A 26,572-nucleotide genomic window follows, 5' to 3' on the forward strand; every position below is an offset into this window, starting at 1 on the left:
TGTGCCATGGAGGGTTAGAACAAAGCCCTAATCAGTTGCACAAACTGTATCCATATCCACTAATTGGCCCTAAAATCTCAAGGTCTCCAATTCCATCAATACCAGGAACAAAGCCCTAACTTTGGTTGACAATAAACCCTAAAGGATATCCCAAAATTTGCATAAATTAACTGTCTAGAAATGATCATTTTACCTTTAATGATCACTTTCACACTTTGTTAGCTATTGTTTGTTCTTTATTTTTCCATTTCTGTCTCTTCGGAACTAGTTATTATGAGTTGAAAGAATCATTGCTCATATCTGCCCTTTTCGAATTAAAGATCTTCATCTTTGGGCCCCCTACCCATCAAACTGTGCAAGTACACACTTGCACAAAAATGAGTATGTAGACATACGTGATGAATCGTGTGACTGTATATGGAATAAACATTTGTATGTTACTTTTTATAATCTCCTAGAAAACTAAAGAGACGTTTATTAATTAGAGAATGTGGAAAGTAAGAGAGTACATACGGAGAATAATAAACTTTTGCTGTCTTTTATAGGTCCCTATAATCTCATGACTCATCTAGTTTTCTAATATAACATGGCTTAATATAGTAAGCCATAACCAATCAAAGCATTGGTTTCCTTCTCCAAAATAAGCTCACTTGTTCATGTAAGGTATAATTCACATGTAAGGGACAATGTTGTGCCATTTTACGTGGTGACATAAAGAAGAGTTTAGGGCGATTAGATCTCAGCAAATAGGGCTGAATGGGGTGACTGTGGTTGGAACAACACAAAAGTAATTAGATTTAAAGAAAACCTTAGAATTAGAATTCTAAATTGAAAAAGTACAATACAATACATAAAATCGACTGTTGCTGTCCTATTGATGCTAGATAGGACAAATCCTAGTCTTAGACTGAAAGTATTCCAACTAAATAGAATTCTAAATAAAGAAGAAAACACTAGGAATCCTAAACAAAGGAGGAAAAAAGGAAAAAAAGAGAGGATAAATTTGAATGCTAATTTGATTTGGATGCTCCTGCACTATGTGGGAACGCAAGTTGTGCTTTGATCTTTGGTGGAGGGTCTATCTTAAAACTCCAATAAATGTATAGGAGAATAAATTTAGGATGCTTGAACATGTAGCCACTGATTCTGATAGGTTTATAAGGAAAATTATGTCAACCAACTAATGTTCTCAATTGTGTAGAATTTTATCTTATATTCTTATTTATTTATCTATGAAATAACTAATAGAATGGAAAAAAAAAGTTGATGCTCAAATTATTTGGAAAGCCTTATACTTTCAGTCTTTGTATAATTGCAACACTTGAAATCATTTCTCTTCACAAAACATTGTAGGGACATTGGATGAGCATATGCATCTACTTCTTCCTGCACTCATTCGATTGTTTAAAGTGGATGCTTCTGTGGATATAAGACGTGCTGCTATCAAAACATTGACAAGATTGATACCTCGTGTGCAGGTGCCTGGCTTTTTCCACTTTTCAAATGTTCTTTTCTATAGTCTTTTTGGTTTTATCTTATTTTCTTCCCCTGCTTTTAACAAGATTGGCCTGTGTTGTTAATGACTATACAACTGTAACCATCGCTTTGCATTTGATCAAAAGATCCAGTCATCATGTGGCGTATTTGTCATATTGTAGGGGCAGTTATTATCCATTTCTGCATTAAAAGAAGAAAAAAATAAATAAAAATATTAAGAAAATGAACTTGGAAAAGGTAGCTCAAGAAGAGGCTTGCTCAAGTCTTTATAAGCAGCACATTACTGACATACCTAACCAATGTAGGAGTTTAAGACACCCTTCATGCTTAGGGCTAAACACTTGGAGCATCAGACACTTATGGGAGGCTCAATATTAATGAGAGTCTCTAGTACCATATTAAGAAAATGGACTTGGAGTTAACTCTGCTCCAAAAACCTAGATCAATGGGAGAGGATTGTCCAAGTCTTTATAATACCACATACGTAACCCATGTGCAGTATTTAACGAAAAAGCAAACAAATGTGCACTTTCATGCTTATGTAACCGACGATAATTGTTCTTGCATATGTTGTTGTTTTTTCATCAGGTTACTGGTCATATTTCTGCTCTTGTGCATCACCTGAAGCTGGTTTTGGATGGGTGGGTCTCTGCTTCCCTTTCATGTCAAGAAAATATACTTCTTTGGTTTGTTTGTTGTTTCTTGTTTGTTTATATATATATATATATCTGATTTCTTAGACTTGGAAATACTCTTATCCAAGAACAAACACAAAGGAAAGGTATAGTTATCTTTTGTTTAATTGAATATTTTTTTTCTTGTCCTCCTTTTCAACCTAAAAGACACAAAAAATGATATTTCCTTTCTGACTTTGAAATCTTTCTTGCTTATTACATATGTTTTGTTGATAACTTTGTGGTTTTATATTTTGATAGTTTGTATAAGCTAATCTATTAAATTCTTTAAGATGATGATGGAACCTCTGATTCAATTTTAGCATCTCTTACTCTCCAACTCTTTCCATTTTTATTTTTATTCATTTGCCTTCTGATTCTTTAGATGTATTTGTAGAATGATAATATTTGTTGTATTTCACAATAGAGATTACAATCTATTTATACATGAGAGAGGGTATCTAAATAGGAAGGAAAATCAAGTCTATGATTATACAATCCCTAGGATTAAGCAACTGACCCATCTATCAATATTTACTTCCTATATTAACATATTTACTTTCTATACTTATAACACTCCCCCTCAAGTTGGATCATAAATGTTAATCATGCCCAACTTGTTACATATATAATCGACTCGAGTCCCATTTAGAGCTTTAGTGAAAATATCTCCTAATTGTTCTCCAGTTCGGATATGTTCTGTTGATATTATCTTTTGTTGAACCTTTTCACGAACAAAATGACAATCAATCTCGATGTGTTTGGTCCTCTCGTGAAATACTGGATTAGAGGCAATGTGGATAGCTGCTTGATTATCACACCACAACTTAGCAGGCACCGAATTTGAAAACCCAACTTCTTCCAACAGTTGACGTACCCACAAGATTTCACAAACGGCTTGTGCCATGGCTCGATATTCGGATTCAGCATTAGAACGGGAGACCACATTTTGCTTCTTACTTTTCCATGAGACCAAGTTACCTCCCACAAAAACACAATACCCAGTAGTTGACCTCCTATCAACTTTCGAGCCTGCCCAATCAGCATCAGAAAAGCATTCAATATTTGAGTGCCCATGGTTACCATAGAATAGGCCTCGCCCTGGGGCCCCTTTAAGGTAACAAAGAATCTGTCCCAGAGCATCCCACTGGGCAACAGTAGGAGAGGACATAAACTGACTTACCACACTCACTGAATATGCAATATCAGGACGAGTCACAGTCAAATAATTCAGCTTACCAACTAATCTTCTGTACCTTCCAGGATCTGCAAATGGCTCACTGTCTTCTGTGGTAAGTTGAAGGTTAGGGGTCATTGGGGTACTACAAGGCTTAGCACCCAATTTTGCTGTTTCTGCCAACAAATCAAGAACATATTTTCTTTGAGATAAGAAGATGCCTTTCTTACACCGCATAACTTCAATTCCCAAGAAATATTTCAAGGAACCCAAATCCTTTGTATGAAACTGTGTTTTAAGAAATTCTTTTAGGGATGTGATGCCAGCAATATCACTTCCTGTAATAACGATATCATCCACATATACTACAAGCAGAATTACTCCACTATCAGAATTTCTATAAAACACTGAGTGATCACACTTACTCATTTTCATTCCAAACTGTTGGACCACCTCACTAAACCTGCCAAACCATGCTTGAGGACTCTGTTTCAAGCCATAAAGGGATTTTCGAAGTCTACAAACCTTACCTGACTCCCCCTGAGCAACAAAACCAGGTGGTTGCTCAATATAAACCTCCTCCTGAAGATCACCATGAAGAAAAGCATTTTTAATATCCAGTTGATGCAAGGGCCAATCATGAGTAGCCGCCAAGGAAATAAACAATCGGACAGATGCGAGCTTGGCAACTGGAGAGAATGTATCAGAATAGTCAACTCCATAAGTTTGTGCATAACCTTTGGCCACTAAACGGGCCTTGAGGCGAGCAATAGATCCATCAGGGTTTACTTTTACTGCAAACACCCATTTGCACCCAATAGCCCGCTTTCCTGGGGGCAAGGGCATCAACTCCCAAGTACCATTAGTGTCAAGGGCCATCATTTCCTCTTCCATTGCAGCACGCCAACCAGGATGGGACAAAGCCTCAATAACAGTTTTGGAAATTGAAATAGAATCTAAAGCAGTGACAAAACAACGAGAAGATGAGGATAATTGATCATAAGAGACACAAGATGAAATAGGATAAGTGCAAGTACGTTTACCTTTGCGAAGAGCAATGGGCAAATCCAAATCAGACGGTGAAGGATCAGTGGGAGCAGGATCTGTCGACGAAGAAGCAGGTAGCGGAACGGAGTCAGAGTCCTCTAAGCGTCTGGAATACACATGAAAGATGGGAGGGCGACCTGGCACATGAGCGAAAGGTGTAGGAGTAGTCTGAGGAGACAAAGAGCGAACAGTGTATAACAAGAGGTCATCTTCCTCCCCCTCGGTGCTATAAATAGATGATGGCGGAAAAAATGGAGTGGACTCAAAGAATGTTACATCCGCAGACACAAGATACCGATTCAGATCAGGAGAAAAACAACGATACCCTTTCTGACGTCGAGAGTAGCCAAGGAAGACACATTTGAGTGATTTAGGATCCAATTTAGTAACCTGTGGACGAACATCACGAACAAAACATGTACAACCAAACATACGTGGCTCAATAGGAAACAAAGATTTAGTGGGAAACAAAATGTTATAAGGGATATCACCATGAAGGATGGAGGAAGGCATGCGATTGATCAAAAAACAAGCAGTGGATACAGCATCAGCCCAAAAACATTTAGGTACCTTCATTTGGAATAAGAGAGCTCTGGCTACTTCAAGAAGATGTCGATTTTTTCTTTTAGCAACTCCATTTTGTGAAGGAGTGGCAACACAAGATGACTGATGAGGAATCCCTTTTTGTAACAAATAAGATTGAAATTCCCCAGAGAGATACTCTTTAGCATTATCACTTTGCAATATACGGATGGAAGTATTGAATTGGGTTTGGATTTCAGTATAAAATGCACAAAAAACAGAAAATAATTCTGAACGACTCTTCATTAAAAATAACCAAGTAGTACGAGAGAAATCATCAACAAAAGTAACAAAATACTTAAAGCCAGACTTAGACACAACAGGACAAGGACCCCAAACATCTGAATGTACTAACTCAAAGGGAGACGAAGCCCGTTTATTGACTCGAGGCAGTGTAGGTAAACGATGATGTTTGGCAAATTGACAAGACTCACAATCTAGAGTAGACAAAGAATGAAACTGTGGATATAACTTCTTTAAAACTGAGAGAGAAGGATGCCCCAAACGACAATGAACATCAAAAGGTGTTAAACGCGTGGAGCATACCAGAGATTGAGGAGATCGAGGTAGTTGCTGATCCAAGACGTAAAGACCCTCTGACTCACTCCCTCTACCAATAATCTGCTTCGTCGAAAGATCCTGAAAAATACAGTGATCAGGAAAGAATGAGACACAACAATTCAATGCACGAGTGAGTTTACTAACGGAAAGCAAATTAAATGCGAACTTAGGGAGACATAACACAGAGGATACAGAAAGAGAAGGGGTTAAGTTGACATGACCAGAACCAATGACAGAAGATTTAGTGCCATCAGCAAGAGTAACATAAGAAGGCGATGTACGAGACTCAAGATTGGACAAAAGGGTAGAATTACCTGACATATGATCGGTAGCACCAGAATCAATAACCCATTTTGAGGATGAAGACACAAGACATGTAGTAGAGTTACCTGACTCGGCAATTGCAGTGATAGAGGAGGAATTAGAGGATTTTAGAGATGCCTAGTATTGGACGAATTGTGCATACTCATTTGCAGATATCAAAATTCCTTGATTGGAAGATCCATTCAATTTGTGTTCCGTGATTTTAGTCATCATAGGAATCACATCAGTTACGGTGGTGGTTTTCACTTCAACCATGACAACAAACCCAAAACGACAGCAACAAAAGAAACACAGAATCAGAAAACAGTACCCGGCGTGAACAGTACCACGTGAACAGTACCACGTGAACAGTACCACGTGAACATTGTCTATGAACAGTACTCGTGAACAGTACCGATGAACAGTACCCGTGAACAGTCCGATGAACAGTACCGATAAAAACACCTCCCCCAAAATCCGAACGGCAAATAAACCTCAGATCTGACAAGGGAACGATGTGGCGGCTCCAGCGATGGTGAGATCCAAATATTACCCGTTATGGGTAACCCAAATAAACAGAGCCCTAAGTCTCCAAAAAAAATTTTTCTTTTTTTTTTTTTGTTTTTTTCTTAAAAAAACTTTGACGGGAGAGAAAAATTAAATCTCTACGAGAAAGGCTCTGATACCATGTAGAATGATAATATTTGTTGTATTTCACAATAAAGATTACAATCTATTTATACATGAGAGAGGGTATCTAAATAGGAAGGAAAATCAAGTCTATGATTATACAATCCCTAGGATTAAGCAACTGACCAATCTATCAATATTTACTTCCTATATTAACATATTTACTTTCTATAACTTATAACAGTAATTTCTAATTTACAGGAAGAATGATGAGATAAGGAAAGATGCTGTTGATGCACTTTGTTGTTTAGCACATGCTCTTGGGGAGGATTTCACCATTTTCATCCCATCAATTCACAAACTTCTGTTGAAGCATCGATTACGGGTCAATTTACCTCAATTATTATCATATTGTATTATTAATTAGAAGTAATAAAGGATTTTTTGTTTTATACTGCACATTGAGTATGTCATTTTTGTCTCCAGCATAAAGAATTTGAAGAAATTGAAGGACGCTTGCGAAAACGTGAACCTCTAATCCTGGGGAGCACAGCTGCTCAAAGGTTGAGCCGAAGAATCCCAGTGGAGGTTATCAGTGACCCATTAAATGATATGGACAATGACCCTTATGAGGATGGGACTGACTTGCAAAGACAACTTCGAGGTCATCAGGTAACTTTATTACGTTTGTTCTTTTGGTGTATGTTCAGGGACTTTTTTTGCTAGCCATGTATAACTTAAGTGTCTACATGCATAAGCTGCTAATTCATGGTGGTCTTGAGGAAAATGCTAGGTTGCTAGCATAAGCTCTTTTGTGCCAAGTTATATAACTAGCCTGCCAAACTTGACATATATTTTCACAGTATTTGCTAATAATTTCATCAAAATGGATTCTATTGCATGGTTTTGTTTAATAACTTTTTCAAATTTTGAGCGTCTCCTTTGGCATGACTTTTTAAAAAGAATTATCATCATCAATGTGAGCTGTTTGGCCTTTGTATGACTTATGGAAGGGAAATGTTAAAGCAGCTGCTAGTATATTAAATTCAAACTCAAATGTCCATTTTCTGCTATTGCAATTTTATTTTAAAAATAGAATGCAACATAAGATGTAAAACAATTTTCTATTTGGTTCATTGGTTTGTCGCTTCTTCCTCAATGATATGGAAAAAAAAATCTGATTTATGGGACGATGACATGTGTCTTCAATAACTGATTTGTCAAAGACATTGAAAGTTGTGATTTGAGAGCTCCTCAAATCAACCCACTCAACAAACAATAACTAACTAATGGCTAAAGATTCCTACTTGTACCAGTGCAAAAGGTAATTGATTTCCAAATTGTTACCAGCATATGAGGTAGACAGTTTGTTGACTGCTGATGTGATGTACTCCACAACAAATGAAGCAAGCATCTCAATCAACATCCCCATGCTAACCATTTGATGTCTCTATGACTATTTATACTCTACCAACTTGAGAATGCCACTTGTCTCAATCACCATTCTTTCAAACGAGCATACTACCTCTCTAACCAGCCAAACAACGCAACATTTTTTTTTTTTGAGAATTCACTCTCGTCTTACTTGGAGAATTTGAAAGGCCATAAAGGCTCTTTCAAAGAGCAAGAGTCTATTGTATCTCCTTCCAATTTTCTAACTTTAACCATCAGAGGATCTCATAGAGATCCCTATGGAGTTAACCTTCTTTCCATCTTATTGGAGGACCTATAACCTATTGATCTCAAACATATCAATCAACCATGTAAGTTGGCAGGTAGATAGGTCTTGCCAATTTTTATACTTAACACGATATAGGTACAAGTTCTCGCGTAATTGCTATCTTCTTAAAATTTTCAAAAACACAATCGCATGAATCATTCGACAATGGATTCCAATTAATAACAAAGAAAATAATAACTGTAAAAGTTTGTCAAAAAATTATAATCCAATAAATTGCTCAACATAATGAATAATGAGTGATCAACAATCAAAATATGCTAAAGAAAAAAAATGGAAAGAAGTCCAATCAAAATCCTGTAACTTTATGCAAGGCATTATTTTGTAATTGCTCGAAGAAAATTGTTGACTTATTTGCTAATCCTAATTGATTCTAGAGATTTGATTTGATTTGATTAGGATCCTTAATTATCTCTGTAATTATTATTTGATTATTTGCTTCCTGTTTAGATATGATTCTTTGTGTATAAATAGCCATGTAGACATATTGTACAAATCAAGAGTGAAATACAAGAATACTCAAAATTTTCCCAAAAATCTTCATGGTATCAGAGCCTTTTTCCTGATTTTTTGGGTTCAAATTCAATTTTTCCTCTTTAGGGTTTCAAAACCCTAGATTTACTTTTTTGGTACTAACCCATTTAGGAGCCCTTCACTCTCTCACCGCCGGCACCAGAAGAACCGCCGGACTGCCGCCGGCCGACCGACCTGCTCCGACGCCGGAAAAGCTTGCGCGTGAGGCTCACGCGCCACCTCTTCCCGGCGCGTGACCCGGCGCTTCCTGGCGCGTGACCCACCGTCTGTCACTGCTTCGCCGCTCCGATCACTCCGGCGACAATTCCGACCATCTTCCGGCCTTCCCGTGCTGTTACCCGGTCTTTTTGGTGAATCAATTGGGCTCTCTTGTGTGTACAACCTTGGGTACCTCATATTCTTTCAGGGTTCATAGATCTTTACTATGGCAGAAGGTAAAAGGGTCTCGATTCCTAACTCTGATAATCCTTCCTTGCAAATTAGTCCCATAAAACTTGATGGAACCAACTATCTTGCGTGGTCAAGGTCTTGTTTGTTGTTTATCAAGGCTAGAGGGCTGCAGGGTTATGTCACTGGTAATAAAAAGCAACCTGATGAGCGTGATCCAGATTTTCCTCAATGGGACTCAAATAATTGTCTTGTTATGACATGGTTACTGAACTCGATGCAACCTAATATCTCTAAGTCCTATTTGTTAATTGATACTGCTGCAAAAATATGGAAAGCTTTGTCCTTAACTTATTCCAAGATTGGGAATGATGCCCAAATTTATTATATTCGGAATAAGATTCATGGTACTAAGCAAGGAGAAATGACTATCTCCCAATTTTATTCTGAGTTATGTGGCTTATGGCAGGAACTTGATTACTATCAAGACTTTCAGGCAGACTGCACTGGAGATACAGTCAAATTTCAGAGAATGATTGAAAAGGAGCGGGTCTATGATTTTCTTGCAGGGTTGAATAATGAATATGATTCAATTCGAGTCCAAGTGTTGGGAAGAAATCCTTTTCCTTCTCTACAAGAGGCCCACGCTCATGTTCAACAAGAGGAAAGTCGTCGACATGCTATGCTCTATACTGCACCAGTTGAAAAGGCTGGGTTGACTACTAGTTTGAGCACACCACAGCCTCCTACTTCTGAGAAAGATCAATTACACTGTGACTATTGTGGGAAACCGAGGCATACCAAAGAGACTTGTTGGAAGTTACATGGTCGTCCCACTAGAGGTCGTGGAGGAAAACGAGGTACCTCTAGAAATCAAGCTAATTTAGCAGAAACTGTGGAGGAGCCTTTTAAGGAGACAACAACGACCGAGTTTCTTTCCGCTAATGAACTTCAGAGTCTCAAGCGCCTCTTGTCTCATATTGACACCTCTTCATCCTCTGGTGCCACATCTAACTTTGTAAAGTCAGGTAATGCTTCCTCTTTTAATAATGTTCCATGGATTATCGATTCTGGTGCGAATAGACATATGACAGGCTCTTCTAAAGGCTTTCTCAATTATTCTCCTTCTCTAACCAAAGATAGTGTCAGAATTGCTGATGGCTCTTTTACTCCAATATCCGGAACAGGTTCTGTTATTTGCACATCCAACATTAAATTATCATCTGTCCTTCATGTTCCCCACTTTCCTGTCAACCTTTTATCTGTCAGTGCTATCACCAATGCCCTTAACTGTAAACTTGAATTCTTTCCTGATCATTGTGTTATTCAGGATCTTCGCACAGGGAAGAGGATTGGCAATGGTAGGCTGCATGATGGCTTATACATGTTGGAGAGTGATCCGGGTTCTTCGATATCTCAAGCTTGTTTTGGAGAAAATAAGGATGTCAATCGGGAAATAATACAATGGCACCGGCGATTAGGACATCCATCATTTTTTGTCTTAGAAAAACTTTATCCTGATTTGTTTGCTAAAACCCAGTTTGGCTCTTTATTTTGTGATGCTTGTGAGTATGCTAAACACACTAGAACATCCTATCCTTTGAGTCATAATAAAAGTCAAATTCCTTTTGCAACTATTCATTCTGATGTTTGGGGGCCTACTCAAACTGTCTCCTTATCTGGTAATCGATGGTTTGTCACCTTTATTGATTGTTGCACTCGAATGACTTGGGTCTATCTGATTAAAGCTAAAAGTGATGTTTTTTCTTGTTTTCAATCTTTTCATAAGATGATTTGTACTCAATTTGATACTAAGGTGAAAATTTTGAGAACTGACAATGGAAGAGAATACATGGATAGTAGCTTTTCTGCCTATTTGGAGAGTAATGGGATAGTACACCAGACTAGTTGTCCTTATACTAGTGCTCAAAATGGCGTTGCTGAGAGAAAAAATAGACATCTATTGGAGGTAGCTCGATCTCTTATGTTCACCATGAATCTACCCAAAGCATATTGGGGAGATGCAGTTCTTGTATCTGCTTACCTTATAAATAGAATGCCTCTCAAGACCCTTGACTTTATGAGTCCTTTGGCAGTTCTACAAGGGAAGAATTCATACGTTGTTCCACCAAAAATATTTGGGTGTGTTTGTTTTGTCCATACTAGAACGGCAGGGAAATTGGACCCCAAGGCCCTTAAATGTGTGTTTGTTGGGTATTCTCCGACACAGAAGGGATATAGGTGTTATCACCCTCCCTCTAGAAAATACTTAGTCAGTATGGATGTTACCTTTCGAGAAACTGAACCCTACTTCAATACTACCCACTCACCTCTTCAGGGGGAGAATAATGAGCAAGAAGAGGTGATCCAAAATTGTGTGATTCCGGATAATATGGTTCAACTAGAGAGTTTGAGTTCTAATCGACAGGGGAGATGTCCAATCAGGGAGGAAGAATTGGTCGTTTGGACAAGCCAGATTTGAGAAGGTATTCAAGGAGAGACAAGGCAGAAGAGGCCATTATGCAGTCTACTCAGAGTCAAGAATCTTCTTCTGGTGAGTTATCCACAACTCTTGAATGCTTCAATGATTTAGATAAACCGATTGCACAAAGAAAAGGGGTCAGATCTTGTACTAAACATCCTATTTCTAACTTTGTTTCTTATGAATCCTTGTCTCCTTCCTATAGAGCCTTTGCCTTGTCTATTTCCTCTGTGTCTATTCCACAGGATTGGAAGAAAGCTCTTGCAGAACCTAAATGGAAGGAAGCAATGATTGAAGAGATGAAAGCATTGGCTAAAAATGAGACCTGGGAGCTCGTCACTCTTCCACCTGGAAAGAAACTCGTTGGCTGTAAGTGGGTGTTCACAGTGAAACACAAAGCTGATGGTACAATTGAACGATTTAAGGCCAGATTGGTTGCTAAAGGTTTCACCCAAACCTATGGAGTGGATTATCAAGAGACATTTGCCCTAGTTGCAAAAATGAATTCAATCAGAGTTCTGTTATCTTGCGCGGCCAACTTGGACTGGGACTTGCAACAGTTTGATGTGAAGAATGCTTTCCTCCATGGAGATTTAGAGGAAGAAGTATTCATGGAAATTCCTCCTGGGTTCGCTGATGAGAAGACACAAGGAAAGGTGTGCAAGTTAAAAAAGGCTTTGTATGGGCTAAAACAATCTCCCAGAGCTTGGTTTGACAGGTTTAGCAGAGCCATGATGTCCTTCGGTTACCAACAAAGCAATGCTGATCACACTCTGTTTATCAAACATCATAAGGGTAAGACCACCCTTCTTATTGTGTATGTTGATGATATAGTGGTGACAGGTGATGACAAAGAGGAAATGGCTCAACTAAAGAGGTTGTTAGCTCAGGAATTTGAAATCAAAGATCTGGGAAAACTGCAATATTTTCTAGGTATCGAGGTGGCTAGATCAGAAAAAGGAATTTTCATCTCTCAAAGAAAGTACATTCTGGATCTTTTGGGAGAAACTGGTATGATGGGGTGTAAACCAGCAGAATCTCCCATCGAAAGTAATCACAAGCTGAAAGCAGGAACTGGTGAGTCCGTGGATATTGGAAGATATCAGAGATTGGTAGGAAGGTTGATTTATCTCTCACACACTCGACCGGATATAGCCTATGCTGTTAGCTTAGTCAGCCAATTCATGCATGACCCTCGCGAGACTCATATGCAAGCTGTACTTCGCATCTTGAGATACCTAAAGTCTGCGCCAGGGAAAGGGCTTCTTTATTCCAAACATGGTCATCTCCGAATTGAAACTTTTACAGATGCAGATTGGGCAGGATCTCTCGATGACAGGAGATCCACATCTGGCTACTGCACAGTTGTGGGGGGAAACCTTGTCACTTGGAGGAGTAAAAAACAAAGTGTTGTTGCTCGGTCAAGTGCGGAAGCAGAATACAGAGCAATGGCCCAAGGAGTGTGTGAACTCTTATGGTTGCAGAAGTTATTGGAAGAGTTGAGATTGTCCGAGAGAGACAAGATAACCTTGTATTGTGACAATAAAGCTGCTATAAGTATAGCACAAAACCCAGTCCAACATGACCGAACGAAGCACATTGAAATTGATCGGCACTTCATTAAAGAAAAATTAACAGACGGTGTCTTGAGCCTAGTTCATGTGACTTCTACTGAGCAACTTGCGGATGTGTTTACTAAAGGGCTTAACAACAAGATCTATCATAATCTGATTTGCAAGTTGGGCATGTGTGACATCTTTGCACCAACTTGAGGGGGAGTGTTGACTTATTTGCTAATCCTAATTGATTCTAGAGATTTGATTTGATTTGATTAGGATCCTTAATTATCTCTGTAATTATTATTTGATTATTTGCTTCCTGTTTAGATATGATTCTTTGTGTATAAATAGCCATGTAGACATATTGTACAAATCAAGAGTGAAATACAAGAATACTCAAAAATTGTTGAAATCGTTGAATTGATAGAGAATTTGTGTAATATTGCTTACTGATTTATTCTGAGAAAGGGATGAAGTGTGAATTTTTTATAATTTTGGTTCCTACTTTTTTAAACCGAACCGAATCGATTTGGTTTCATTCAATTCAGTTTTTCTATAATTTCGATTCAATTTTGGTTTAATTTCTAATGAAGTCCATTTTTCTATTTTTTATTTCCTGCCCCTGTACCCTTTGCCAGCGCTCCTGTCCCATGCTTCTGCCCCCAATTCTCTTCAACAGGCTTCATCCTTTCTGTTACCATCTCTTCTAGAATACTCCATATTCACGTCAGTATGCTAGTGTCTTCACCTTGGTTTGTGTTCATGCTCGCTTGTTTAGTTCCTTATTTATCACATTCCTAGTCCTTTATATTAGTGAGGTTCAGTTTTTCAGTTAAACTGAAACTAATACATAGCCTGTAGAGAATAACTGTAATAACTCTTGATTTTGTAAAATATTTTGCATTTTAAAGGGGTGTGTCTTTCCAGTAAGTGATACTGTGATATCATAATGCTTCTGTTTTAGGAAATAAAAATCTAGTGAACTTATTCTTAAAGCTATGATTATTTTGCTCAAAGAAATGATAATTGTCCTTTTGTACTTAATTGAAGAATCATTATGTGTAGTATTTTCTCTCACCAATGAGTTCTGTACAGGTAAATGATGGTCGATTACGGACTGCTGGAGAAGCTTCTCAGCGCAGTACCAAAGAAGATTGGGCAGAGTGGATGAGGCATTTCAGTATCGAACTTCTTAAGGAGTCTCCTTCTCCAGCATTACGAACCTGTGCCAGACTTGCACAGTTACAGGTACCGTAGCAAGCATTGTTACTTCTGTTCATCTCCTCTTAATTGTCATACTAATACATAGTCTTTGCAGCCTTTTGTTGGGCGGGAGTTGTTTGCTGCTGGTTTTGTTAGCTGTTGGGCACAACTGAATGATGGTAGTCAGAAACAACTAGTTCGGAGTTTGGAGATGGCATTTTCATCTCCAAACATTCCTCCTGAAATTCTGGCAACACTCCTTAACTTGGTATGTCTGGTGTTCTCATGTTGTATTCATATTAGGTTAGGCCATATCAGTTTAAGATGAGAATCCCTTTTTTCTATGTGCGCGCTTTTCTGCTATAAATTTTTATTTGGTTCATTAACCTCCAGTATCACCATAAGCTTTGAGTTCCTTTGTTTTGTAACCAATTACATCTCTCCAAAATCTTAGATTGTTATGGTACAGGAAAGTACTTGATGATCTACAACCTCTATGGCCCTTCTCTCCAAAAAAAAAAACCTGATGTAATTGTTTTCATGGAGGGGTAAGGCTGCATACATCAACTCCACAGAGCTCACAAGTTTGGGATGCTTTGTGCACTGGGTCATCTTTTTTTTTTTCCTCCTCTTTTTTAAGTAAAATGTGCTTTAATTGGTTTGAGTATGGGAATATGTGGTTGTTGGGAGGTCCTTTTAGATTTTTACATTATTTTTGCAACAAATAATGAATAGTCTATGCTTTTCAGCTCAAGCTGTCTTCTTACTGGACATGGTCAATGCTTGTCTGTGGTTACCTTATCATGCTTGAGCTCATCTTGGTGGATGATAAACATATTTTTGTGATGTCAATTGCTAGTATTTCACCCTTTTTATATAAAAAAGAAAGTACTTGGAGGGAATTCTAACCTTATCTATAGCTATGTTTTATTTAGAGATGGTTAGATGCAAAAACTAGAGTGTTTCGCTGTTTGCTTTAGTTTTTAATATTGTTTCTGCCTCAACAACTAGGGAAACATAAAAGTAATATGAATATTAGCAGCTGTTAGATGTTTGAAGGCTAAACATTTTTGCTGCAAACTTGGCATTTTATCCCTAAAATGTTTGTCCTTAGTTTATGCTAGAATTCCAGTAAGAAATCAGATATGATAAGCCTGTTTAAGCAATCAATTTGAAAAATTAAGTTCAATGACTTGAATAGCATTAGGGGGAAACTTCAAGTGTAGTTTTAATACTTACAATTCTTTAACTAGTAAAATGTTTAATGATAGTTAAACCAAATGCGGCCTCAATGATTTATTCCCCTAGGCAGTACTTCTGTTGATGCACAATTTTTTGAGTCTTAAGAAGGTTAGGTTTTCTGTGGATTTGTAACTGCTGTTAATTGGTACTGTTCTGATTCATGATACATTATAGAGGAAAGAAAAGGGACAGAAAAGAATTATGGAGTTCTTTGGCTGCAGAAATCTTCCGTCATGTGCCTTTGACTGTGATTTATAAAATTGCTGCTTAATTTGTTTTTTTTTTCCTTGTAGGCAGAGTTCATGGAGCATGATGAGAAACCTCTTCCAATAGACATCCGTCTCCTTGGTGCCCTTGCAGAAAAGGTATTCTTTCTTCTTAGGTGACTTCTGCTATTGCGGAACCCTGATGCTTTTATCATATTGGTTTTGCATCAAGAATTTACTGATATGGTCATGCATGTCAATGATCAATGGTGTGTAACAGTGTCATGCATTTGCAAAGGCTCTGCATTACAAAGAAATGGAGTTTGTAGGTGCACAATCCAAGAAGACGGATGCTAATCCTGTTGCTGTTGTTGAAGCTCTGATACATATAAATAACCAGTTGCACCAGCATGAGGTCTTCTTTCATAAACTTAAGTGTCAATACTTCTATATTTTCAGCTTTTACTTCTGAAATTTTCCCATTTTCTTTGATTTTGACCATTTTTTACTGATGGTTTGCAGGCTGCTGTTGGAATATTGACCTATGCCCAACAACGTCTTGACGTTCAACTTAAGGAGTCATGGTATTGATTCATATGAAGGAAGATAATTTCACTATATATAAATCATGGTCTCCTATGTTTTGAAAGGGAGAACTTAATTTTCTGGCTCTTGTTTAGGTATGAGAAATTGCAGCGGTGGGATGATGCTCTTAAGGCATACACTGCAAAAGCTGCTCAAGCATCAAGTCCACATCTTGTCTTGGAAGCTACACTAGGTCTGTATCATCTAGTTTTTGTTTTTCTCTTTTTTTTTTGACCTATTTTTCCCATTGTAATTGTAAAGCTAGAAAATATAGAGGAAGAAAGGAATTTGTGAAAATAGTAGTTTGATTATTTCCTCAAGCTCTAGGGATTAAATAGAATTTACAAACACCGAAAGAAAAGGAAAACTGATTACAGGCATCAATCTTTCTTGTCAGAATTGACAAGAATAAATCTAAAGGCATGATATTAGGGATTGCTAACCTTTAACAGATTCTCAACATTAATTAGTGTCTTCATTCTATAATTGATGCACAGCAATACCTTTTATACTAGAAGGTGATTTTTCTAAATTCTTAGACTTAACTTGTGAGACTTGACTTAAAATGTTGGAGAAAGGAAGACAATCATTTTGAAAATAGTTGCTTTCTCAATTGATTATTTCATCTACTGGACACTGGTCATACCAAACACCATTAATCTTGCTTAATGTTGAGGTGCTATCCGGTGTGACCTGTTTGCCTTGGACACTAGTTCTACTCTGAACAGACCTGGCAAGAGAAAGGGGGGGGGGGGTGAGAAAAAGCAGGTTGGAGTCTATCATCAAAGTGCGCAGTTTTGGTGCTATTATATTTGGGTTGCTGTTGATCTACCAAATAAAGTGCAACTTTTGCTTTGCTTATTGCCCGTTATCTCCATTTTTGCAGACTTGTTAAGTTTTTCCTAGTGAGGATATTGGTTAATGATGGCAGCGAGTTTAACCCTCTGGCTAAAGCATCATAGTTTGATCCATTTTGTTTTGCTGAAAGATAATTCTTTTTTAACACGTTTGATGCTGACAACTCCAGGTGTAGTAAAAAAAATTAAAGTGCACCTTACCTTTCTAGATTATGCCTGTATTTCTTTGACAAGCACATTTATGTTGTGATATCTACCACTAATTGTCCATAGAGTCTGCATGGAAGGAATTTTCTTGAATTATGACACCTCTAGTCATGTCCATCTTTATTTTGGAAATGCTTCTTGCAACTGCAATGTACTTGCTGCAATTGTCTGGCTACTTAGGCATGAATTGGAACCATGCTTGCAATTAGGTGAAGCCCTTTATTTGTGTTGTGCACTTTTTCTGTAAAGCTCCAGCATCTTGATATCATGAGCTGGGTGCTGTGCTGCTTCTCTCAAATTAATTCCACTAAAGGTTTCATTAAATTTTAGATTTTATATCCAGCTTCAACTACAACATGCTTTCCTTTTTCCTTTCTCCTTACATACGAAGAGCTAGAACATTGTTTGCGTTTTGTCTTGTTTTAAATTTTCAAATATTTTGGATGTGTCGTGCTAAAGTTGAAATTCAGCATCTCCATGTGTATTCTCTAGGAAGAATGCGATGCCTTGCTGCATTAGCTAGATGGGAAGAGCTTAACAACCTATGCAAGGATTTTTGGACCCCAGCAGAGCCATCTGCCCGATTGGAAATGGCACCAATGGTTGTATTCTGACTTTTTGAGTTGCATCAGTTTCCTTAGGTGTCACTGCTTATATTAGTGATGTGGTTGGCTCAGGCTGCTAGTGCTGCTTGGAACATGGGAGAGTGGGATCAAATGGCAGAATATGTATCTCGATTAGATGATGGTGATGAAACTAAACTTCGAGGTTTGGGAAATACTGTTGGCAGTGGTGATGGAAGTAGTAGCGGCACATTCTTTAGGGCTGTCTTATTAGTTCGTAGAGGAAAGGTACACTTGGTTCTATATTGATATCACTTTAAATTTACTTCTATTGCCTTTTATCTTTGACACTGTTTGCCTGGCGTCATTGTTTCTCCTAGTATGATGAAGCTCGGGAGTATGTTGAGAGAGCTAGGAAGTGTTTAGCAACAGAACTTGCTGCCTTGGTTAGTTTCTCACCTCCTTCATGCAATCTTGACTATAAATGTGGCTTATTAATGAAAAAAAAAATGTATATTTGAATCTTGTCTCCCAATTGAAGTTCTTCATTGTGTCTGCTTGTCGCAACTGAATGGTGCTGGGAGCAGGGAGTGAATACCTTTCACTATACCTTCCCAACAGGAGCGGGGAGTATATTCCATCTCCATTACCTAGCTAGGATAGGATTCTCGTGTCCCTTTGGAAGGAGGGGGAATTATTGATTCCCCATCCTGTTCGGAATGAATTCCCACAAGCAATGGGATTTGTTCCCCACTATCACCGTTATTATGGTCTGTGATTCCTGATGTCTACTTTCAGGTTTTGGAGAGCTATGAGCGTGCTTACAGTAATATGGTCCGAGTCCAGCAACTGTCAGAACTAGAGGAGGTTTGTCCTGGGCTTCATATATTATTTTCTATTTTTGGTTGTAATTTCTTTATGTGAGCGTGACAAATTGTATAATATGGAGTGGCTGTTCATCTTTCAATAGGTAATTGATTATTGTACTCTTCCTGTGGGAAATCCTGTCGCTGAAGGACGGCGTGCCCTTATTCGGAACATGTGGACAGAGAGAATAAAAGGAGCAAAGCGTAATGTTGAGGTAGATATCATATAATAGTAACTGCTTTCTCTATCATCTCTCTTCCAACAAATTGAAGTTCATGCAATTTTACAACTTCGATATTTGTGATAAGTGACACAGTGGGTAAGTGTAGAAAGAAATAGGTTACAAGCAAGTTCCATAGGAACTTGCATCCAAATTGATAGAAAATTAATCCTTTATTTCCCAAGTAATGTGATTCTAGCAAATCATATTTATAGGGAATTACTACCAGGTTTGGTTGTTATCTTAAAGTAATAGTAGTGTTGGTTGTTCTGCATAAGGGGGTTTTCTTGTCTTTTTCTCTATGGACTTCTTCTTGCTGGTATTTTTAGAGCTGTGATGGATTACTCTACTGCTATATATCTTGTTGTTTTCATCTGCTTGTTTAGGCTAGAAGGAAACTTTATCCTCAATGTTTTTACAAGAGGGGAAAAATGATGCATTACAAATGGGAAGAAAGTATCCTCTCAATAAATCACTAGAAAAAGGAAAATAAACCCAGCTTAATGAAGGTCTGCACTCTGCAGTCTCATAAATTTGAACTAGGCAAATTCCTTCTGATGATTTATCAGCAGAAGCCAAAAAAAAAGTCATGTAACAACTGCATTGGTAAAATTTGATCAGTGAGTAATTTGATCCTTTCCCAATCATATGTGCTAAATCATTTAAAAAATAGAGCACAAAAAGATAAGTTATGTGCATTTTATTTACTAGACATAATAGTCTTTTTTAAGGTGCTGATTCAGTAGGTTCCTTCCGAAAAAGCAAACATTTTTTAGAAGATTCAGAAAAGGCAAACTTACATTTTGAGGGGAGTATTAAATAAATAAGAATGAAATCAAATGATATGCTCAAGCATAATCTTGGGTCTGCACCCTGGAAGTTTTTTACTTTTAGATCAGTTTTCTCTTGAATTTGGAGCACAGAAAAAAAATCCATTTTGAAGTTTTCACTCTAACGTGTAGAGATCTCGTTTCTGATTAATTGTAAATATATTAGAAATTGGAAGTCTTTTTCATCCTTTTCCTTATCCTCTTGTTCCTCATTCTTATAAGTTCTTAAATGTTCAGGTCTGGCATGTTCTTTTGGCTGTAAGAGCTCTTGTGCTTCCTCCAACAGAAGATATTGACACCTGGCTCAAATTTGCTAATCTTTGTCTAAAAACTAATCGGATTAGTCAGGCTAGATCAACTTTGGTTAAACTCTTGCAGGTCAGTGTTAGAACATAAGAATATGGTAATTATTGTGATTGGTTCTCCAGATTTTAGAACCTTCTAATATGCTAAATTGTTGTGGTTGATACCCATTTGTATTTTGTATTTATTCAGTATGACCCCGAGACGTGTCTTGAAAACGAGCGATACCACGGGCCACCTCAAGTAATTCTAGCATACTTGAAGTACCAGTGGTCGCTGGGAGAAGATCACAAGAGAAAAGAAGCATTTGCTAGGCTTCAGGTATTTGTAGCTGATTTCTCACTTAGAATATAAGCACACATGAACATCCAATTATGCTAGCATGTTCTAATGTCTGATTCTGATTCTCTTGTAGCATACTTTGATTAGCTGTCAATTTATTGTAACAGAATTTGGCCATTGAACTTTCAAGTTCCCCAAATATTCATTCAATTGCACCAACTGGCTTATTTAGCAGTTCAAGTTCAAATGCCCCCCTTCTTGCTCGTGTATATCTTGAGCTTGGGAGCTGGCAGTGGGCACTTAGTCCTGGATTGGATGATGACTCCATACAAGGTTTTTACTCCAAAACACTTCTACAAACCACCAATCCCTGGCCTCCGACCTCCTTTTTTTACTTAAATGGAAGTAAAGAGAAGGGGTGGCAGTGAGAAGGTTTCTTTCCTTAGGAATTCAGACTTTTCATAACCTACTTTTTTCTTTTGCAGAAATCCTTGCTGCATTCAGGAATGCCACACAATGCGCAACAAAATGGGCAAAAGCATGGCACACTTGGGCTTTGTTCAATACGGCGGTGATGTCTCATTATACCATGAGGGGGTTTCCTAATGTTACCTCACAGTTTGTTGTTGCTGCTGTTACTGGGTATTTTCATTCAATAGCTTGTGCAGCAAATTCTAAGGGGGTGGATGATAGCTTACAGGTAAAAAGTTTTTCTGGATATGGTGGCTGGTTGGAATATCAAAATCTTAGCAACTAAAATAATTCCAAATCATTGTTTGTAAAAAAATTTTACTGTGTTCTTTTGTTCCTTTCCTCAATGTTTCATTTCTTTATATCCTTGCAAATTCTGTTAGTATCCGTTTGTATAGTCTAAGTAGCTTAAAAGTGTGAATTATATTTATGTTACAACCTCTTCTTCATGGTTTATTCATTTATTGTCTTTCTGTTGTCAATGTCAATTTGATAGAAACGTGAGCAGTGCCAAAAAAAAAAGTGTGTGCTGCTAGTGCAGGACTCCCTGCTTAGTGAGGATTGACAGATGTTATCCATCACATACACCCTTCTTCTTGCTTACCTGTCAAGGCACCATTTTGATTACTTCTGTTGTGACTTCCAGTCATAAAGGAGCTACCTTATTATCACACGTGCAAATTGGAGACAAATTAATGTCAAGATATTAGTTATGCACTACTTTTAATAGATCAACAAGGTTGCTTTGAGATCAAGCATTGCCGCATTTTTTTCCGGGTTGTTAAAAAGTACATTGCATCATTTACCACAGAATTTATGAATCAAAGTTCTTCCAAGTCTTACCTATGGACTAGCATGCTATCATATGAACAATGCATTGATGATTTTTGATAGATCATTTATTGTACTTCGATTAAATTCATTATGCAACTTCTAAGTCTAAACAACCCTTGATCACATTAAAAAAGTAACAAATGTCTCGCAGCTTCCATCTTTGTTTCTTTCTTCCTCCCTATTCTTCTTAGTTCTTTTGATATAAACAGAACTTGTTAATGATAGAGATGGTCATAGTCTAATTAGAAGAACAAGGAATTGTATTGTAAATGATACCATGGAACAAGAGAGTGAAGATGCATAGTAACTTGGATCCTGCTGGATATATTGAATGATGTTGCTTCTAAACTTCTGGAACTAGAGGCCCATAATGTAGAGAATCTACTTGATATCGTAATAACTGCAAAATCAGTCAAAATTTACCCCATACATCTTGCATTTCTTTTTTGGTATCTTAGTTCTTACTGCATGTCCCACAATTCGGCATTCATAGATCTCCTTAGGCTTAGTCATTTTCAAATGAACCATGAGGCTAAGTAAATGTTTTAATTTTTTCCATGAAAACTTGGGAAGTGTGATTCCATGAAATTCTGCACATAGGTAGGCATTTGACAATTGAATCCACATTTTCTTCTGCCCTTTTTTTCTTTGCTGATGTTGCAATTTATTTTTTGGGGCTTATTTGATTTTCAAACTTATCTATATATTGAATCTGTTTTTTATGCTTATCTTTTGTTGTGATAAACTTTCTTCACTTGGTGTTCTCTGACAAATTAGTTTAGATAGTCATTGAAATAGTTGGTTTCCACATAGCATCTTATGAAAATGAGTCATGCCTAACTCACTCCCAAAAGCTAGCCCAAACCAAAAGCTACCCAAAAGCTAGCTCAAGGGAGAAGTGCCCAAGGTCATGTACGGGCATATTACACCTATAACAAACTAATGTGGGATTTAATACACACCTCTCACACCTAGTACCAAATACCTGGAGCATGTACTTATGGAAGTCCCAACATTTGATCGGGAGGCTCTAATACCATCTAAGCAAATGGTCGGGCCTAACTCATCTCCAAAAGTTAGCTCAAAGGGGAGGTGACCATATGAGTGGCACATTACCTCTATCACAAACCATGTGGGATTTAACGGAGGAAAGTGCAAGAGGATTCAGTTTAGGCAGAATACTTCCACACCAAACCAACAAACCTTTGGGCAATCCTGTTTGCATGTAAACCTAACTAATAGTGCAGTTATATGATTAATGTGACTATATCTGCTTTTCTTCAACAAAATGGTGTGCTTTATTCGTCTATCCAGGGTTGAAGGCATGTTTGCCCTTTCCTTTTCCTGGATCTTGCATTATTTTTAATATGTTGGTACTCAATTGTTCTTTTGAATCATGCTATTTGTTTCAGGATATACTTCGTCTCCTTACCTTATGGTTCAACCATGGAGCTACTGCAGAAGTTCAAATGGCACTGCAGAAGGGATTTGCACATGTCAATATCAACACATGGCTGGTTGTTTTACCTCAAATAATTGCAAGGATTCATTCAAATAATCATGCTGTGAGGGAATTAATACAATCACTTTTGGTGCGAATTGGGCAAAGTCATCCCCAGGTCTGACTTATGATAATGTCAGATTTCCAAACTGATATTTCTCTGTTTTAGGTGGAGTACATTTATAAATGAACTGAAATGCAAACCCTGTTTAAATTTCTAGGCTTTTGGAATGTGATTAATGTGCCTGCGATACTAGAAGGTTGCATATAAATTTGTGTATTCTATTGGAACTATCATTTGCCACTTCTTTATTATTGATGTGTAGAATCTCATGCAATTCTCTCTCTCACTTCTCTTTTGCTCAAACTACTTGGTTGTTCATTAAGGTAATCTACATGGTCTTGGTTCAAAAAAATGCATATTGCATGTTGATTTTTTTTTCATTGTGAGAGAACATAATGGTTTTCCTAGACTAAGTGTTCTATTTTCTTTTGTTTCTTTTCTGATAGTAAAATCTTTTAGAAGATTGCAACAATATATGAAAATTTTGAAAGAAATAGAACCCTAATTGCATTGAAATACAACCCAAGTCCTAATAAATCATAGGCCTTAGTAGGTTTTGAGGACACTATTTGAAAGTGGGATTTGCTTTTGGTTCTTGTATGTGATCATTGTCAAATTCACTTGTGGTCCATTTGGAATATGTCAAGATTTGAAATGAAGTGGTATCTTATCCACCGTTATTTAAATGCACAACTATCCAAATAGACCATTAGTTTAGTTTTATATGCAACTAATATTCTCAATGAAAAATTCTGTTCATCACTTTTTTCTTTTTGATTCACACATGTTGAAGTAATTTATTCTTTTCAGGCTCTTATGTATCCGCTTCTTGTGGCATGTAAATCTATAAGCAATTTACGTAGAGCAGCAGCTCAAGAAGTGGTAGACAAAGTTCGGCAGCATAGTGGTGTACTGGTGGATCAGGTTAATCAGTTGGACAACTACTTGTTAGCTGATTGGTTGATGTATTTTTGTTCATCTTACAAGTTATTCTTGGTCCTCTACATGCAGGCACAACTTGTGTCAAAGGAGCTTATCAGGGTAGCAATTCTTTGGCATGAAATGTGGCATGAAGGATTGGAAGAAGCCAGTCGTTTGTATTTCGGTGAACATAACATTGAGGGCATGCTGAAAGTGTTGGAACCTTTGCATGAAATGCTAGAGGAAGGTGCTATGAGGGAGAACACCACCATAAAGGAGAGAGCATTCATTGAGGTTTCTATCCGTGTTCCTATACTAGTTCTGGCAGATATTTTCCTTCCACAAATATTACAAATTTGTGCTTTATCATTTTGAGTTGAAACTGTTTTGGATCACTAACCTTCATTCAAATATGGAATTATTATCCATCTTTCTTGGTCTGATTGAGGATAATCTTATACTTTAAAACTATGTGTTTAGTTAGGATTTTTTTGTTTAGAATAAATAGATTGTTTGGGAGATTTTGTTGTTGCTAATAAATACATATTTCAACTAGAATCTTTAATAGGATGATATTACTATGGAGATTTTATCATTAGCATTGCATGTATTTTCTATCTTGTAATTGCTTGCTGTCAGTATTAGGTTTCCTAATGTCAGGCAAAGTTGCAGATGAATTTAATAAAATAACTGCATGTTGATATTTTAGTTATCCCTCCCTTCTTTAGCTTTCTTATCCATTACATGATGTGGGTAACATTGTTTTCTCTCATTTTCTTAAGCTACTATGCTCAACACTCTCTCCGAATTTAATGAGATTCATTTTTTAATTATATCTTTTTTCCTTCCTTGAACCCATTAACTGAGGGAAATTACTTCTTTAAGATTTTTAAGCTAGTAAAGTTATGCTTTCATTATTGCAGGCATATCGACATGAATTGTTGGAAGCCTGGGAGTGTTGCATGAAGTACAGGAGAACTGTAAAAGAGGCCGAGCTTACACAGGTATGGCCACCAGATATAGTGAGGTTTGTGGTTCTTTATTTTGAGGCTTTCCCTATTGTCAAAGAGATGGAGAACATCTCTTTCCCAAAGATTGTAAGGGGCAGGAGAAGCTCCTTTTCATTTCCATTTTGGTGTTGGACTCATTAAGCTCAATATAAGAATTCCTGGCATGCATATGCACCCTCATATGGTCTCCATTACTCAACATTTTTGTGGATGCTTTGGAATAACTCCTGTCTATTGCATGTTTGTGTAATTTTCACCATGATCAAACATCAACCCCTTGTTTGGAATCAAATATTTCACAAGAATTCATTTTTTTCCTTTTCTATCAAATTTTATGTTTGGAGTGTAAGAATTCATTTCTTTTTTAACTCACAAAATTTTCATCTTTAAGAAAAATGAAAACGTGCATGATTTTGTAAGCATTCATTTGAAATTTGTAAATGAATCATGACAAATGGAGGATACATGGTGTGGCCAAATTACTGAGTACCCAGTAAGTTTATGTGCAATGCTAGACTGGTTTATGGTCATTTCCTTGATTGATAAAAAATTGATTCCTATTTGGTCAGTTCTATATTCCATTGTTATTGTATTACATTTTTTGGCCTATGAACCCTGCTTAATGTATCCCTAGACACATTACGTTCAACCACTCTGTTAGTGGCTGATGTTTGAATGATGCACCATCAGTTAGTCCACTGGGAGTAAGAACTCAGCCTTGGGTAGGAACTTGACTTTTTTTCCTTTATTGAGCAATCGATTCGCATGTGTTTGAACCTTGTGTTGCGTCAGCAAAATTATTGGATGAGGTGGTGTCGGTTTGTGCATTATAAGGACAAGATGGTAAATGATGTGAATTCTGTTTTTCATTAGGCATGGGATCTATATTACCATGTATTCAGACGGATAGACAAGCAGCTACAAAGCCTGACTACCCTGGATCTGCAGGCAAGAAGAATTTTTTTGTGTTTTATTTGCAGCTTTTTACTGAATGCCTAATGATAAAAGTATCAGTGATTAACACGTCTTCAGTTCTATTGGGAATGTCAAATTATCATTTCACTATCAGAAGATTCAGAACTTCAAAATTTATAAGTTAAGTTGGTACTGTTCAATATTGAGTTATTGGTCACCTTGCATGAAAAAAAGTCCACCTAGATGCCTGGTAAAATATATACATATAACAAAATACTATATAATAGTTTGTTTAATGTTGAATTGTTGGTCACCTTGTA

At 37.3% G+C, this 26,572-nt stretch overlaps 1 protein-coding gene across 2 annotated transcripts in view; it reads left to right on the forward strand.

Annotated features, from left to right (window-relative positions):
• Window positions 1-26,572, forward strand: part of LOC110618927 (serine/threonine-protein kinase TOR) — a 54,494-nt gene that overhangs the window by 23,864 nt on the left and 4,058 nt on the right. For both annotated transcript variants that reach the window (XM_043958574.1, XM_043958575.1), the window contains exons 24-47: window positions 1,354-1,478; window positions 2,086-2,138; window positions 6,733-6,856; window positions 6,958-7,143; window positions 14,267-14,419; window positions 14,490-14,642; window positions 15,910-15,981; window positions 16,103-16,237; window positions 16,345-16,406; window positions 16,503-16,600; window positions 17,964-18,073; window positions 18,149-18,322; window positions 18,415-18,480; window positions 18,833-18,901; window positions 19,005-19,115; window positions 20,189-20,329; window positions 20,447-20,575; window positions 20,704-20,869; window positions 21,022-21,236; window positions 23,254-23,460; window positions 24,217-24,330; window positions 24,418-24,621; window positions 25,251-25,331; window positions 26,211-26,285. In XM_043958574.1, coding sequence (XP_043814509.1) covers window positions 1,354-1,478; window positions 2,086-2,138; window positions 6,733-6,856; window positions 6,958-7,143; window positions 14,267-14,419; window positions 14,490-14,642; window positions 15,910-15,981; window positions 16,103-16,237; window positions 16,345-16,406; window positions 16,503-16,600; window positions 17,964-18,073; window positions 18,149-18,322; window positions 18,415-18,480; window positions 18,833-18,901; window positions 19,005-19,115; window positions 20,189-20,329; window positions 20,447-20,575; window positions 20,704-20,869; window positions 21,022-21,236; window positions 23,254-23,460; window positions 24,217-24,330; window positions 24,418-24,621; window positions 25,251-25,331; window positions 26,211-26,285 — 3,023 coding nt within the window. The remainder of the gene's footprint in view (window positions 1-1,353; window positions 1,479-2,085; window positions 2,139-6,732; window positions 6,857-6,957; window positions 7,144-14,266; window positions 14,420-14,489; window positions 14,643-15,909; window positions 15,982-16,102; window positions 16,238-16,344; window positions 16,407-16,502; window positions 16,601-17,963; window positions 18,074-18,148; window positions 18,323-18,414; window positions 18,481-18,832; window positions 18,902-19,004; window positions 19,116-20,188; window positions 20,330-20,446; window positions 20,576-20,703; window positions 20,870-21,021; window positions 21,237-23,253; window positions 23,461-24,216; window positions 24,331-24,417; window positions 24,622-25,250; window positions 25,332-26,210; window positions 26,286-26,572) is intronic.

This window comes from Manihot esculenta, chromosome 7 (genome assembly GCF_001659605.2).
Source record: "Manihot esculenta cultivar AM560-2 chromosome 7, M.esculenta_v8, whole genome shotgun sequence".
Taxonomy (NCBI): Eukaryota; Viridiplantae; Streptophyta; class Magnoliopsida; order Malpighiales; family Euphorbiaceae; genus Manihot; species Manihot esculenta.